At 43.4% G+C, this 15,861-nt stretch overlaps 1 protein-coding gene across 1 annotated transcript in view; it reads right to left on the bottom strand.

The window, feature by feature from the left end:
• The window catches only part of CREB3L2 (cAMP responsive element binding protein 3 like 2), a 128,424-nt gene extending 120,172 nt beyond the window's left edge, over nucleotides 1-8,252 (bottom strand). The window contains exon 1 of the mRNA XM_047763909.1: nucleotides 7,739-8,252. Within this exon, the coding sequence (XP_047619865.1) occupies nucleotides 7,739-7,840 (102 nt within the window). The 5' untranslated portion in view covers nucleotides 7,841-8,252. The remainder of the gene's footprint in view (nucleotides 1-7,738) is intronic.
• Nucleotides 8,253-15,861: the final 7,609 nt, after the last annotated feature.

Below are 15,861 nucleotides of genomic sequence, written 5' to 3'. Positions count from 1 at the left end.
AGGCAGTTCAAGCTGCAAACAGGCACTGAGAAGTGGCCTTATCAGTGCTTGAATAGCCATATGCAACTGGAAAAATGGCTTGTTTGAAAAGCAGGATTCGGCTCTCTGCCTGTGGAGATGAGGCTGTGTGGACCTCGAACGGAACGGGGACCCTCGTCCTGGATGGTGATCGTGATGACAGGCTCAGCTGATTACCTCCAGCCCTCACTGACACTGACACTGACACTGACATGACAGATAACATAGTTAACTCTGCATTTCCTAAGTCGGGTGCTGGGTCACAACAATACTCCCTCCGTGACGGCCTGTGCACAAGTCACAGAGAGATTCCAGGCTCTCTACTCATCCTTCACTGGGCACTTTTAGCGCAGCTAAGCAATGTTCTTGGAGCTCTGCAAATGGCACGGTACTTGGTTGGATCTCTAGCTCCCATGGCTAATTATTGTGGACTTGAAAACATTTTCTGCTTGCTAGCCCATCTGTGTGAGAAAACCAGCCACTGGCTAAATGAATGCACCATTTAGTGAAGGTCTATCATTAGACGATTTTACTAATGATCATTACCCACGGTCATACTGGCTGAGGCTTCAGAATCTCCTCCATCTCCACATCTCTTCCATCCTCCATCCCCACACGGCTAATCTTAGCCAATTACGTAAATCCCTTTCCAGTCATTGGTTCAGAAAGGATGATGTGATCCAATCTTTGACAATAAAGCTCAAAGAGAAATCAGCTGGTGGGCTTCTGAAAAAAGTTTCTTCCATCCTAAAAAGGGACACAGGGAAGATATAACCTCTCTTCTTCCTCTGGACATCATCATTTTGAATTGAACACCTGAAACGCATATGGGTATGCGTTGCCTTCTGGTTGCCTTCAGGCTGAAGATGAAATCTGCATATGGATGGATAGAATCTAGGTCCATGATGACACTGAGGAACTGCTGACTCAGCCAAACACATAGCTGTATTTTAGGCCTCTTGCAACATGATATAATTCACTTCTTAGAGTTCTCTTGTGGTGCAGCGGGTTAAAGATCCATTGTTGTTACTGCAGCGGCTTGAGTCACCACCATGGCGTGGGTTCCATCCCTGGCCCGGGAACTTCCACATGCCCCGGGCGTAGCCAAAAAACAAAAAAAATTTTTAAATTCACTTATCCTGTAAACAATCTGAATCAGTTTTCAGTCACGCACAGCTGCAAGCACTGTAGTTTAATTCAATTATTAATCTAGATGCAATGCCTCATTTCTCCTGCAAGAGCAATATCATATCAGAGCTCAACAGAATATTATCCATCAGGGATGTCCCAAGAAAGAGGGCAAGTACAAAACTCAGTGCTACCCTCTCATCTTTCAGAACTGGGTCTGAGTCCATCTTCCCCCAACCCTTGTTAACACCATGAGAACAAGTTCAGAGACATAACACAATTGGGTCAAAGATTTTTTATCAAGTCAGTGAAAATTCTTTAGGTCATAGAAAAATCAGTAACATACATGCAAGTTAGTCCCATGCAGAGGGGTAGTGAGGGCTTCCTGCCACCCCCCCATTCCCCAAACATGCCTCCCCTACTACCCCGCTATCGCCTTAAGTTCTCCATTTAGAAAGTCACTATTTTAACCTGAAATAACTATTGTTAAATATAAACGCCCAGTTAGGAGTCATATGTTAAGCTCCACATAAATTTTAATTTTTAGTGCAAGCTTATCAAATCTTTCCTGAGAGCAAAATTAAAGAGGGAGAGGGAGTTCCCGTGGTGGCTCCGTAGAAATGAATCTGACTAGTATCATGAGGACACAGGTTCGATCCCTGGCCTCGCTCAGTGGGTTAAGGATCTGGTGTTGCCCTGAGCTGCAGTGTAGGTCACAGATGTGGCTTGGATCTGGCATGCTGTGGCTACAGCTCCGATTTGACCCCTAGCCTGGGACTCTCCATATGACTCGGGTGCAGCCCTAAAAATAAATAAATAAGGAAGGAGAGTTGGCAAGAGAACATCATCACAGCGAGCACTTTGGGTCCAAGAAGAGAGAGAAACACAAAAGGAGTGAAAGTGGAGAAAGGTGAACTAGGGCCGTAAAGACACATCGCACTGGCTTCACAATTCTGTCTCCTACCTGAAGACGTTACCTGTATTCATTGGGCGGAGGTCAGGCGACCAGACGTAATGACTTCTCAAGCCATAAGGACTCAGGATCCCCCTCGGAATCAGGCCACAGGCCAACAATAGGAGGCAAACATCAAACCCAAAGCTCCCACAACCCACTGGAGCCCTATCATGTCTCTGGGCCGCCGAGGGGAGGGGAAACCACCAGCCTTTGAGATCAGCCAACTTCCTTCCAGCAGTCAGGGATGGATGAGGAAATCAGAGGGCCTTCACATCTGGACACCTGGCAGGTGGAACCTTCCCTGCATTCCCCAAATACCACTGTCTGGGCTCAGTCATGTCACTTTAAGAACCAGCTGGGTGTAAAATTTAAGCAGCACAACCACTGAATGAGTCTACAAAGAAATGGATTTATATGAATTGAGAATTTATTTTTATTTATTTATTTATTTATTTAGTCTTTTTGTTTTTTCAGGGCCGCACCCATGGCATATGGAGGTTCCCAGGCCAGGAGTCTAATCGGAGCTGTAGCCACCAGCCTACACCGCAGCCACAGCAACTCAGGATCCGAGCCATGTCTGCCACCTACACCACAGCTCACAGCAATGACGGATCCTTAAGCCACTGAGCAAGGCCAGGTATAGAACCCATGACCTCATGGTTCCTAGTCAGATTTGTTTCCGCTGCGCCACAGCAGGAAACCCCATGAATCGAGAATTTAAAACAAGCAGTAACCTGTCATCATCTTTGAAAAGACTGTATCATCTTTGCAAAAGTTCCTATTGTATACCTTAAAAAAAAAATCATTGCAAAAAATGGGATAAAATCCCTATTTCCCAGACTGCTAAACTGAGTTATTAGAAAGTGACTAAAAGCACAGTTTATATACACAAACCCGCTGTTAATCCTCCACCCTCAGAGCCCTTCTCCACCAAGCAGTCCTGCCTCCTCTATTCTTTCACCCCTGGCCTCCACCCACTCCTGTGGTGCTGAGCCAGCACCAGATCCGAGTCTCCCCCGCAAGGAAACACAGGCTAAAATTACCTCTTGTTCAGTTTTACATGGTGCCTTTAAGCTGTCATTTCTCATTTCCTAAATACGTTCAAGAGGTAAAGAGGTTGAACAGTACAAAAGGTATACTGTGTAAATAACTCCTTTTCCCTCCCCCTCTTGACCTCTAATCCCTCAAGACTTCTTACCAGAAAAATATCAATTACCTGTTTCTTGAGCACCCTTCCAGATAGTGTCAATGCATATAATAGGATACCTAAGATAAAAAGTATGGACTGTTTTGCTCCTTAAATTGCAAAACCCCACAGTAAATTCCCAGCAATGTAATTTGCGCAGAAGCAGACAGGAAATACATGAATGTTAGAAGTGTCCAACACCCAGCTAGGTTTAAGGGAAGGGACAAGGGTTCACACAATGACTTGAAAACACGCATTCCTCATTTTTATATCAGCCATATTTTCTGAAACCACTTTTAGCCTGAATCCACTCTAGAAACAATAGCTCTCCTAAAAGCACTACTTACGGGTTTAAAATGATATCTCATCGTCTGTATGGGAACTATTTTTTTCAGCTTTAAGAGGAAGCCCAAAGCTCTAATAATTCAGGATCTAACGAGTAAATCCAAATTCGCTCTACCTAGGTGTTTCATTATTTTGTAGACTCTGAACATGTCTCTAAGTCTTTGTCCTTCTGGACCAAGAAGTCGTCATAACTAATCAAACGAGAAAAACATTGCTCCTGATGGCTCACAGAAGGTACCTCGGAGACATGGAAATCCCAGCCTCGGGCAACTTCTATTTTTAAGAGCAGGTAGGTAACAGTTCTCCCAAAACAGGGCATTAGCAATCATGCACATGGCAGCTAAATCCCTATTTAGAGCAAATAGAGTGATCATGCTAGGAAGGGGTTGGTGGCTGGCACTGCCACCCCAGTTAAATATTAGCCGCCATCAGATTCAGCAATTTCTGACTCCCTAGTCATCCTCTCCCATCCTCTGACTCAGTTCCTTCTCTTTAAGTCTGGATCCTTCGATCGTACAACATAGTGGGCAAGAAATGGGCTTTGGAGGCAGCCAGACATGAGTTTAAATTCTGGTTCTGTCTTTCATTAGCTGTAGGACCTTTCACCAAGTTGCTTAAATTCATTAAGGCTTGATTTTCTTATCTGTAAAGTGAAAATAATAAAAATGACTTCTTCACTGGATTATTAAGATATCCTTTTTAGGAATTCCCATCGTGGCTCAGCGGAAACAAATCTGACCAGCATCCATCAAGATTCAGGTGTGATCCCTGGCCTTGCTCTGTGGGTTAAGGATCCAGCGTTGCCGTGAACTGTGGTGTAGGTCACAGACACGGCTCGGATCCCGCGTTGCTGTGGCTGTGGCTTAGGTTAGCAGCTCCAGCTTCGATTCGACCCCTGGCCTGGGAACCTCCATGTGCTGCTGGTGCGGCTCTAAAAAGACAAAAAAAAAAAGAAAAGAGAGAGAGAGATCATTTTTATAAGCCACTAAGTACAGTGCCTTTCATCAGGATCGGTTGCATAATCTATGGCACCTGATACAAAACGTCAATGTGGGGCAAAAATTAAGGATTCGAAGATGGTGACAGCAGAGCATCAAACCAAGTGTGGGGCCCTGGGCGACTGCACAGGTGGCAGGCTCATGAAGCCAGTCCTCCCTTTCAGATAATAAATATCCAAAAGATGGGAGCTATACTATCTTACCACTTTCCTAACTTACATCTGCTCTCCACTCCTTCTATGATGTCTAACCCACTCAACTGGGAAAGTTTCCCTGCAGCCATTCCCCAAACAGGCACTGTGCCTCAGGAAGTAACCTGCATTTACAAGGAAAAAAACTGACCTGAATGGGCGGGATGGAAAACAGAAGGGGATGTTACCATCAGGTCCTGCCAGATGCACTCGCCCCCTTAGGGCCTTCGCTCTGGCTTTTCACTCTGCTGAGATAACCTGCTCCCCTCCCTGCTCCTTCAAGCCTCTGTTCAGATCCACTTTCTGAGGGAAGTGTTTTGTTTGTTGTGTCTTGTTAGGGCCACACGTGCAGCATATGGAATTGGAAGCTACAGCTGCTGGCCTACACCACAGCCACAGCAACACAGGATCCGAGCCATGTCTGCAACCTACACCGCAGCTCATCGAAATGTGGAATCCATAACCCACCAAGTGAGGCCAGGGATCAAACCCGAGTCCTCATGGATACTAGATTTGATACTGAACCACAGTGGGAATTCCTGTGGGAAGCTTATTGTGATCCCCCATTCACTATTATATCTTGCCCTTCCTCCATCCTCTCTCCTCCCACCCCCTTACCTTGCTCTAATTTTACTTTTACTTTTTCCATAGTACTTACATTGTCCAGCATATTCTATCATTTACTTCTTTATTATATTCACTGTTCGCTTTCCCTGTGTGCGCGCGCGCACACACACACACCAGAGTGTAGGCTTGTCAAGGTCAGGAATTTGGGATTGGTTGTTGTTGGTGTTGTTCATTACTGTATCCCAACTGTTTAGAACAGTGTTCAGCACATAGAAGCTACTCAACAACCACTCACTGAAAGAACAAATAAATCTTTGACTGAATGCATAATCAGGCCAACCTTTTTGCACTTGGAGGTCAGGCCATTTCGCTTTATGGACAAATGGCAATAATTAACCAGCTCTGCAACTGGATATCCAACAGAGTTCAAGAAACAGATGGGAAAGTTATCTATTTTCAAATCTCTGCCAAACTCCCCTTAGTTTACAAGGAATATAATCCAGTCGTCCATGCTATTAAATCCAATACGTCGTCTTTCAACACTAATTCATCTATGCATTTGTGGGCCATGACTTGCAGCAACGACAAGTGGCATTTTATGCGAGGGAGCTGCCCAGAAGAGGGGCACAGCCCTAAGCAGCAGATGCAAAAGTTGTTTTTTTAAAAAAAAATAAAATTAGAGGAAAAATAATCACCCATCACTGCTTCATCACAATGATATAGAAAAACTTGAGTCCTTAATACCAAAAGAAAGATAAGGCCTCCACCCTCGAAACTGTGCATAAAGATGTCAGAGGCAGTCCAAGCTGTTCCGCCTGGAGTTAAATGTCACCATCCCAGGTAGCATCTCAAACCCTGGCCTGAGATCTTACAAAGACAAGTTATGAGGCCCAAGAAAGGGCATGTGGATGCTGTGCATAATTCATCCCACAGCTGCAAGACAACCCCAAAGCATTCTGGCTGCTGAATGGGACATTTTCACAGATGTGTGAGAACAAAAAAGAGGTGCCCCTCGCAAATGGCTATAATATGGCCCGTGTCAGTAGAAACATCTGAAGCACCCAATCATCATAAGATATTTCAGGACCAACGTGCTCTAAGTTCTGTACTGGCAACAGGAAGCACATCTTCTCCCTCCCCCCGCCCCACATCCAAAGGCAACCCACGTGGTCTCCTCGGGACAGGCTCAGTGAGCAAAGCCCAGAAGATCACAGCACACATCTGGCTTTTGACCCAGCATGAACTACCACTCCCTCCCTCTCAGCCCTGCACTCTGCATGTTTACAACAAGTCATTCCCAACCACCGCAAATGCCTTGGTGGGAATCACAGGGAGGCCCTCATCCCTTTTCCCAAAATAACGCCAGCCAGAGGCAAAGGCCAAAGAGGTGGAGCCTGCAGGCCATTTTGCAAAAGTTTCAAATATCCTGGCCCTGACCCCATTAAAAGAATCATGAAGGGGAAACAGCCAAGCCTCTCGTTTTCTCATTAGTGTCTCTCTCTCTCCCTCTCAATACAAACTCTGTAATAAAGAAACAAAGAGATCTCACAGAAAGTGTATTATCAGTGCTGGCTGTTGGAAACAAAATTTCATTTTGCAAATGTAATATCAAAAACTCGGAATTGAAAACTTCAAAAGAAACTTATGCTCTGTGACCAATGGGGTCTCTGTGGCATAAGACTCAGCAAGTAACTGGTGAGCTGTCCCACCTACTCCAAAGCCTTTCTGAAATATGCAGTGCCTCAGATTTTCCATACCCCTTTGCTGATCTTTTCTCTGAAGGAGGAAGCCGATTTCTTGGCTGCACAGTTAAAGAAGCCAAATAAAGCAGTCTCCCTCCTAATAGGAAGGAGTCTTTTCAAAACACACACACACACACAGAGGTATACTTCTTAAAATACAAATAAGAAAGTAAAGCGAGAGAGAAAGGGAGACAGAATATGACAACAAAGGAAAGAAAATGCTACTTTATTTTGTCCAGTTTTTTAAAAACCTTCCAACAAAAATGAGCAGCACACTAGAAGGGGATTATCAAAACATCTACCCCTTCTCTCGCTTTACAGTGCAGAAAGCATAGAAAATGAGACTGCAGATGTGAAAAACCCATAGGGAACCCAGTGTAAGTTGCTTAAAAAAAATACAAAACGTTGTTACTATTATCAAAAGTTTTAAAGGGCTAGCTGCCCACCTTCACTGTTCAGTTAGAAAAACCACACCTCTTCCCAAATTTTTTTCTTTCTGGGCCACGCTCTTCCCAAATACTTCCTTTCCAGTTCCCTGCCCCGAACTGTTCCTTTGGTGACACTTCCCCCTCTCAAGCCGCCCCTTCCCCGCCCCGCCGAGTCCTCACCGTATGGTACATGAGAGCCTCTGTTTCCCCGGGCTCTGACAGCTCGCTCAGCTTGCGGTCCCACTGCAGGACGCTCTGCTCCCCGCTCTCCAGCACCTCCATGGTGGTCCGAGGCGCGCTGGGCCGAGGATGCTGAGGGCAGGAGGGGAGCCGGCAGGGCCTCGGAGGGCGAGATTCGCCTCCACACGAGTGTATGTGTGTGTGTGTGTGTGTGTGTGTGTGTGCGTGCGTGCGTGTGCGTGTAGCTTATGCACTTAGGAAGGAAAACGTTCGCTTCTCTGCCTCAGAAGGAACTGCCAAGGGCTCCGGTCCGGTGTCCTCGGAGACCTGAGATTCCCTGGAGGAGAGTGACGGTCCTGAGGTCAGACCGAAGGCTGAGGAGGTGAAAGCAGGGTGTGCATCCAAAAGAAAGACAGGAAATCAGCTCTCATTCCCAGAAATCCCTTCTCAACAAGCCCACTCTCCGCTAAGGCTCCGGACACAAACTTTGAGACTCCCCAGGGCTCCTCAGCTCTGCTCCCAGACGCAGCTACGACCCCACCTCCCTCCAGAGCGTGGACCAATCGAATACTCATCTCACCCATCCTACCCAATCAGAAGTCTCGTTCTCCGCCCAAAGGCGGGGGCAGTGGGAAGTCTCCGCCTAGGCTGTGGAATGTGGGAGGGGAGAGCCTTTGACGTCACCGGGGAACTACTCCTGTCTTAGCGTGGCCGACAGCCGCAATCTGCGGCAGCAGACAAATGGAGTGCTGGGGTCCTAAAGTGATGGACTGGGGGTGCAACCAATGAGGAAAGGGCGCCTGTGAGGGACAACCAATCAAATAGCGACAAGAATACATTTTATACTAGGGAGGGTGCACGCCGAAGCTGCTTTAAGAATCCACAGAAATCAGCGCGCGCGTCTGGAGGAGGCCAGCGCTGGTCTCAGGGCTGTGTTACGTACTGTCTTAAGTATTTTCAAGTAGATTAGCTCATTGGAGTCTTTCAGGATGTCTGAAAAATAAGTTACATTATACAAATATAAATATTCTCTGTTGTGCATGAATTTGTATTGGCACAGTTCTGGCAAATCGTAATTGCTGGTGCTTCCTATTTTTCTCCCGCTTTCTGTTGTGCTCTTCTCCTGAGGTGTTTTTTTGTTTTGTTTCGTTTTAATGGGGTCTCCTTATTTTATTTTTTTCCTTTTATTTACTGAAGAGACATTATTGGAAAGAGTAAAGCTTTCTTTTCCAGGTCATAGAGCTTTTACCTCAAGGGAGGAGTCAGACAGTAAACAGGTAAAGGAATGAGTGGTAGAATGTAAGAAAGTGGTAACTGCTGTAAAGAAAAATAAAAGCAAGGTAAAAGGATGGGGCAGATGGATGCTATTTTAGATAACAGTCGGGAAGGTGACATCTGCGAGCAGACCTGAGCGAAAGGAGGTGTGGATAGGAGCTGGGTTTTTGTTGTTGTGGCTGTTGCCTGAGGTGCTGCCAGTGAATGAGGGGAGAGGGGGCCCGAGACACAGGCAGGGGCCAGACCACCAGGCGGAGGTTAGCAAAGATGCGCGTCTAAAATACCACCCACCCCCCCAACAAATTGTGATTTTTCTCCCTCCTTTCAGACTCCTCCTTTGGAGGAAACAGAGTGTTTACATGCATAATTTGTCCACTTTAAATGTAAGGAAGGCATTGCCAGTTGTCTCTAGAAGTTTTTTACAAGGGCACATCTAGCTATGGAGGTGAGGTGTTACTTTGGCCCCTTTGCAGGTATTTTTTTAGTGGGTGGGGTCAGTCAAATTTTGTCTTAAGATTCTTAGTTGTCTTTGACCGTTTATCATAGCGATTCTCCCATTTGTCTGGCCCTATTTCCTGGGTCGTTTGAGAATATTTTAATGCTTGTGTAGAAAATGTAGCTTATGGGCCCGCAGCTTCCTCATACAATTTTTTTTTTTCAGTTTTCTCTTGGCCCTTGGTTTTTATACCTCCTTTACCCCACCCTTTTCATAGATCACCTTCTCAATTTCTAGAGACCTTTCCTGTTTTTCTGAGCATAACACTCAACATGAGCAAGTAAGGTGAGAAACTCCTTAATATTGGATAACATTTATCTGTCAAACATTTCTGCTTTAGACTGTGTTAGTCCCAGGTTAGGCCCCATGTGGTTGGCAGCTGCTAAGGTGGCTCCAGTGATCCTGCCTCCTGGTATAGCTGCCTCCCCTTGAGTGTGGGCTGGACCTGGGGCCTTCCTTCTAACAAAGAGGAGATGGCAAAAGGGATGGGGTGTCAGAAAAAGAGTCTGGCTCCTGGCTTGTTTGTCCTCTCTTGCTTGCTTGCTCTGAGGGAAGCCAGCTGCCATTCTGTGATTCCCTATGGAGTGACCCACATAGTGAGGACAGAGAAAGGTGTGTAGCTAACAGCCAGCAAGGAACCAAGTCCCTCAGCCTAACTGAGCAACTGAATTCTGCTAATAACTCCATGCACGAATATGGAAGCAGATCCTCACAGAGGTGAGCCTGAAGATAACTGCAGCCAGAGAAGATCTTGCAGATGCCTGACCCATGGAAACTAAAGGTAATCAGTCTATGTTGTTTTAAACCATTAAGTTGCTCTTTCATAAAATCAGTAATGTAATAATGATGCCCAAAATATTTGATTAAATTTGTCTGTCTTGCCAGAAGAACGTCACTGTCCCTATTGGTGAATTTTTTCGGCCTCCTTTGTTTCATGTTTCTTGTTCAGTGTATAGAAGGCTTCTCACCAGCACATTTCTTATTCTACATCTTGAGTCTGGAGTTTATCCCGTTCCCTCTGATTCTTAGGACATCACAATTTAGTTGACTTTTTTTCCAGATTCTCTAGCCTCTCTTAAAAAGTAGCAGCCCTTGCTCCGGTCTGTTTTGTTGAGATATAATTGACATGCCACACTGTGTTAGTTTCAGGCACACACATAATGTTTCCCTCTTTATATATATTATGAAATGATCACCACAATGTCTGGCTAGTCACCATGCTGTATATTACAGCCCCAGGACTTACTTATTTTATAACTGGAAGTTTGGGTCTTTTATCCCCTTTCACCCACTTCAAACCACCCCCCATCCCCTGCCTCTGTCAATCACGAGTCTGTTCTCTGTATGCATCAGTGTGCTTGTTTGTTTAGGTTACACAAGTGAGATCATACAATATTTGGCTTTCTTTGGTTTATTTCACTTAGCGTAATTCCCTCAAAGTCCGTCCATGCTGTCACAAATGCCAGGATTTCCTTCTTTTTGATGACTGAATCATATTCCAATTTATGCACTTACCAACTTTTAAAAATCCATTCAACCATTGATGGACATTTAGGTTGCTTCCATGTCTTTGTTGTTGTAAATAATGCCTCAGAGAACTTGGAGGTGCACATGTCTCTCCAAGTCAGATTTTCTTTTCCTTTAGTTAAATAGGCAGAAATGGGATTGCTAGATCATATGACGTATGATAGTTGTATTTTTAATTTTTTTGAGGACACTCTGTACTGTTTTTCATTGCAGCTGGGATAATTTAGATTCCTACCCAAAGGGTAGAAGAGTTCCCTTTTCTCCACATCCTTGTCAAGTCTTGTTATTTCTTATCTTTTTGAGAAAAGCCATTCTAACAGGTGGAAGTTGATACCTCATTGTGGCTTTGCTTTGATTTCCCTGATGACTTTTTTTTTGTGTGTGTGTGTGTTTTTAGGGCCACACCTATGGCATTTGGAAGTTCCCAGGCAAGGGGTGGAATCAGAGCTATGACTACCGGCCTATACCACAACCACAGCAATGCAGGATCCAAGCTGCATCTGTGACGTACACAACAGCTCACAGCAATGCTGGATTCTTAACCTCTTGAGCAGGGACAGGGATTGAACCCGCATCCTCATGGATACTAGCTGGGTTCGTTTCCACCGAGCCATGACAGGAACTCCTGATTTCCCTGATGACTATTGATGTTGAGCACATTTTCATGTACTTGTTGGCCGTCTATATCTGTATGTCTCTTTTAGAAAAACGCCTATCTGGATCCTCTGTCTATTTCTTAGTGTTTTGTTGTTGCAGTTTTGTTTGTTTTTTGCTATTGAGTTGTGTTTAAGTTCTTTATATTTTGAATATTAAACCATTAGCAGATATATGATTTGCAAATATTTTCTCCCATTTAAGTTTAACTTTTTATTTTTTGAATGATTTAGTTTAATGTAGTCTGACTTAGGTTTTTCCTTTTTTGCTTTTTTTTGTTGTCAAATCCAAAAAAATCATCACCAAGACAAATGTCAAGGACCTTACTTCCTGTGTTTTCTTCTAGGAGTTTTAATGTTTCAGGTCTTATGTTCAGGTCTTTCGTTTGTTTTGAGTTATTTTTGTGTATGATATAAGATAGTGGCCCAGTTTCATTCCTTTGTATGTGACTATCTAGTTTTCCCAACACCATTTGTTAAAGATACTGTGTTTTTTCCCTTATATATTCTTGAATTCTTTGTCATGAATTAATTGGCCACGTGTGCGTGGGTATATTTCTGGGCTCTCTAATTCTGTCACATTGATCTGTGTGTCTGGTTTTTTAAATATCAATACCATGCCATTTTGGTTACTGTAGCTTTGTAATATAGTTTGGAATCAGGAAGCATGATGCCTTCAACTTTGTTCTTTTTTTCTCAGGATTGATTTGGCTGTTTGGGGTCTTTTCTGATTCCATACACATTTTTCAATTCTTTGTTCTATTTCTGTGAAAAAAGCCGTTGAAATTCTGATAGAGATTGCATTGAACATATAGATCACTGTGCGCAGTAGGGACATTTTAACATTAATTCTTCTGATCCATGAGTGCAGAATATCTTTCCATTTAATATCTTCTTAAGTTTCTTTCATCAGTGTCTTATGGTTTTCAACGTACAGATCATTTACTACCTTGATTAAATTTACTCCTAGGTTTTTTTTTTTTTTTTGGTCTTTGCTTTTTAGGGCCATACCTGCAACATATGGAGGTTCCCGGACTAGGAGTCCAGTCGGAGCTACAGCTGCTGGCCTACACCAGAGCCACAGCAACGTGTGATCCGAGCCACATCTGTGACCTACGTCACAGTTCACAGAAATGCAGGATCCTTAACCCACTGAGCAAAGGTCAGGTATCGAACCTACAACCTCTTGGTTCCTAGTTGTATTCATTTCTGCTGCACCATGATGGGGACTCCGTGGCTATATTTTTGATACAATTGTAAATGAAATTATTTCCTTAATATATCTTTCTGTTAGTTCATTTTTAGCATATAGAAATGCAACAGATTTGGAGGCATTGATTTTTATATCTTGCCAGTTTACCGCATTTGTTTATTAGTTCAAACAGGGTGTTTGATGGGGTGTTTTTGTGGAGACCTTAGAGTTTTCTGTATATAATACCATGTCATCTGCAAATAGTGATAGTTTTACTTCTTCCTTTCCTATCTGAATGCCTTTTTTTTTTCTTTTTCATGTGCCTGTTGCTCTGCCGAAGACTGTCAATATTATTTTGAATAAAAGTGGTAAGGAGTGGGAATCCTTGCCTTGTTCCTTATGCTGGAGAAAAAGGTGTCAGCTTTTTACCATTGAGTATGGTGTGAGCTATTGGCTTGTCATATATAGTCTTTATTATGTTGAGGTTTATTCACTCTTTACCCACGTTTGAGATTTTTAGCACAAATGAATGTTGAATTTTGTCAAATGGTCTTGCTGCATCCATTGATCCATATAACTTTTGTCCTTCATTTTGATATGTAAGGTAGCACATGGATTGATTTGTGGATATTGAATCATCCTTACATCTCTAGAATAAATTCCTCTTTGATCATGGTGTTTGATCCTTTTAATGTATTGTTGAATTTGGTTTGCTCATATTTTGTTGAGGACTTTTGTATCTATGTTCATCAGTAATACTGGATTGTCATTTTCTTTTTTCTTTGTTATAGTTGATCTACAGTGTTCTGTAAATTTCTGCTGTATTGTAAAGTGACCCAGTTATACATGTATATACATTCTTTTTCTTACATTATTCTCCATCATGTTCCATCACAAGTGATTAGATACAGTTCCCTGTGCTGTACAGCAGGATCTCATTGCTTAACCACTCCAAATGCTGTAGTTTGCCATTACTAACCCCAAACTTTCAATCCATCCCACTCCCTCCCCCTCCCCCTTGGCAACAACAAGTCTGTTCTCCATGTTCATGCGTTTTTTTTTCTCTTTAGATACGTTCATTTGTGCCATCTATTAGATTTCAGATATAAGTGATATCATATGGTATTTGCCTTGATCTTTCTTTCTTCATTTAGTATGAGAGTCTCTAGTTCCATCCATGTTGCTGCACATGGCATTATTTTGTTCTTCTTATGGCTGAGTAGTATTCCATTGTGTGTATGTGCCACATCTTTTTTTTTTTTTGTCCTTTTTTTATCGTTTTAGGGCTGCACCTGTGGCATATGGAGGTTCCCAGGCTAGGGGTCTAATCTGAGCTGTAGCCACCAGCCTACACCAGAACCACAGCAACGCCAGATCTGAGCCTTCTCTGCTACCTACACCACAGCTCACAGCATCACCGGATCCTTAACCCACTGAGTGAGGCCAGGGATTGAACCCACATCCTCATGGTTCCTAGTTGGATTCGTTAATCACTGAGCCACGATGGGAACTCTGAGTGCCACATCTTCTTAATCCATGGTAGTCATGGAAGCTTGATAGACCTGGAAGTTTGCTTCCATGTCTTGGCTATTGTGAATAGTGCCACAGTGAACATAGAGGTGCATGTATCTTTTTCAATGAAAGTTTTGTCCAGATAGATGCCCAGGAGCGGGATTGCTGGATCATATAGTAGCTCTATATTTAGTTTTCTGAGGTAGCTCCATACTGTTTTCCATAGTGGTTGTACCAATTTTACATTCCCACTAACAGTGCAGGAGAGTTCCCTTTTCTCTCTACACCCTCTCTAACATTTGTTATTTGTAGACCTACCAATGATGGCCATTCTGACTGGTGTGAGGTGGTACCTCATTGCAGTTTTGATTTGCGTTTCTCTAATAATCAGTGATTTGAGCATTTTTGTCACATGCCTGTTGGCCATCTGTATGTCCTCTTTGGAGAAATGTCTATTCAGGTCTTCTGCCCATTTTTCAAATGGGTTGTGTTTTTTTGCTGTTGAATTGTATGAGTTGTTTGTATATTTTGGAGATTAAGCTTGTTAGTTGCATTGTTTGAAACTGTTTTCTCCCATTCTGTAGGTTGCCTTTTTTTCTTATGGTTTCCTTTCCTGTGCAAAAGCTTGTAAGTTTGATTAAGTACCATTGGTTTATTTTTGTTTTTCTTTCTATTGCTTTGGGAGACTGACCTAAGAAAACATTTGTGTGATTGATGTCAGAGAATGTTTTGATTGGACATCAAAATCAAATTCCTATATTCTCTTCTCAGAGTAATATGGCATCTTGTCTTATGCTTAAGTCTTTAAGCCATTTTGAGTTTATTTTGTGCATGGTGTGAGGGTGTGTTCTAGTTTCATTGATTTACATGCAGCTGTCCAATTTCCCCAGGACCACTTGCAGAAGAGACTGTGTTTTTCCCATTTTATATTTTTGCCTCCTTTGTTTTTGTTTTGTTTTGTTTTGTTTTTGTTTTTTGTCTTTTTTTGCTATTTCTTGGGCTGCTCCCGCAGCATATGGAGATTCCCAGGCTAGGGGTCTAATCGGAGCCGTAGCCACCAGCCTACACCAGAGCCACAGCAATGCGGGATCCAAGCTGCATCTGTGACCTACACCAGAGCTCACGGCAACGCTGGATCGTGGACCCACTGAGCAGGGGCAGGGACCGAACCCGCAACCTCATCGTTCCTAGTCGGATTCGTTAACCACTGTGCCACGATGGGAACTCCATATTTTTGCCTCCTTTGTTGAAGATTAATTGACCATAGGTGTCTGGTTTCATTTCTGGGTTCTCTATTCTGTTCCATTGGTCTGTATGTATGTTTTTATACCAGAACCACACTGTCTTGATGACTGTAGCTTTGTAATATTGTCTGAAGTCTGAGAGAGTTATGCCTCCTGCTTGTTTTTTAATATCCTTGTTTTGTCTTTGGGTTTCGTATCAGGATAGTGCTGGCTTGATAAAATGA

The sequence above is a fragment of the Phacochoerus africanus genome, chromosome 16 (assembly GCF_016906955.1).
Source record: "Phacochoerus africanus isolate WHEZ1 chromosome 16, ROS_Pafr_v1, whole genome shotgun sequence".
Lineage (NCBI taxonomy): Eukaryota > Metazoa > Chordata > Mammalia > Artiodactyla > Suidae > Phacochoerus > Phacochoerus africanus.
The sequence above is the reverse complement of the archived record's forward strand: the minus strand, read 5'-3'. Positions and strand labels throughout refer to the sequence as shown.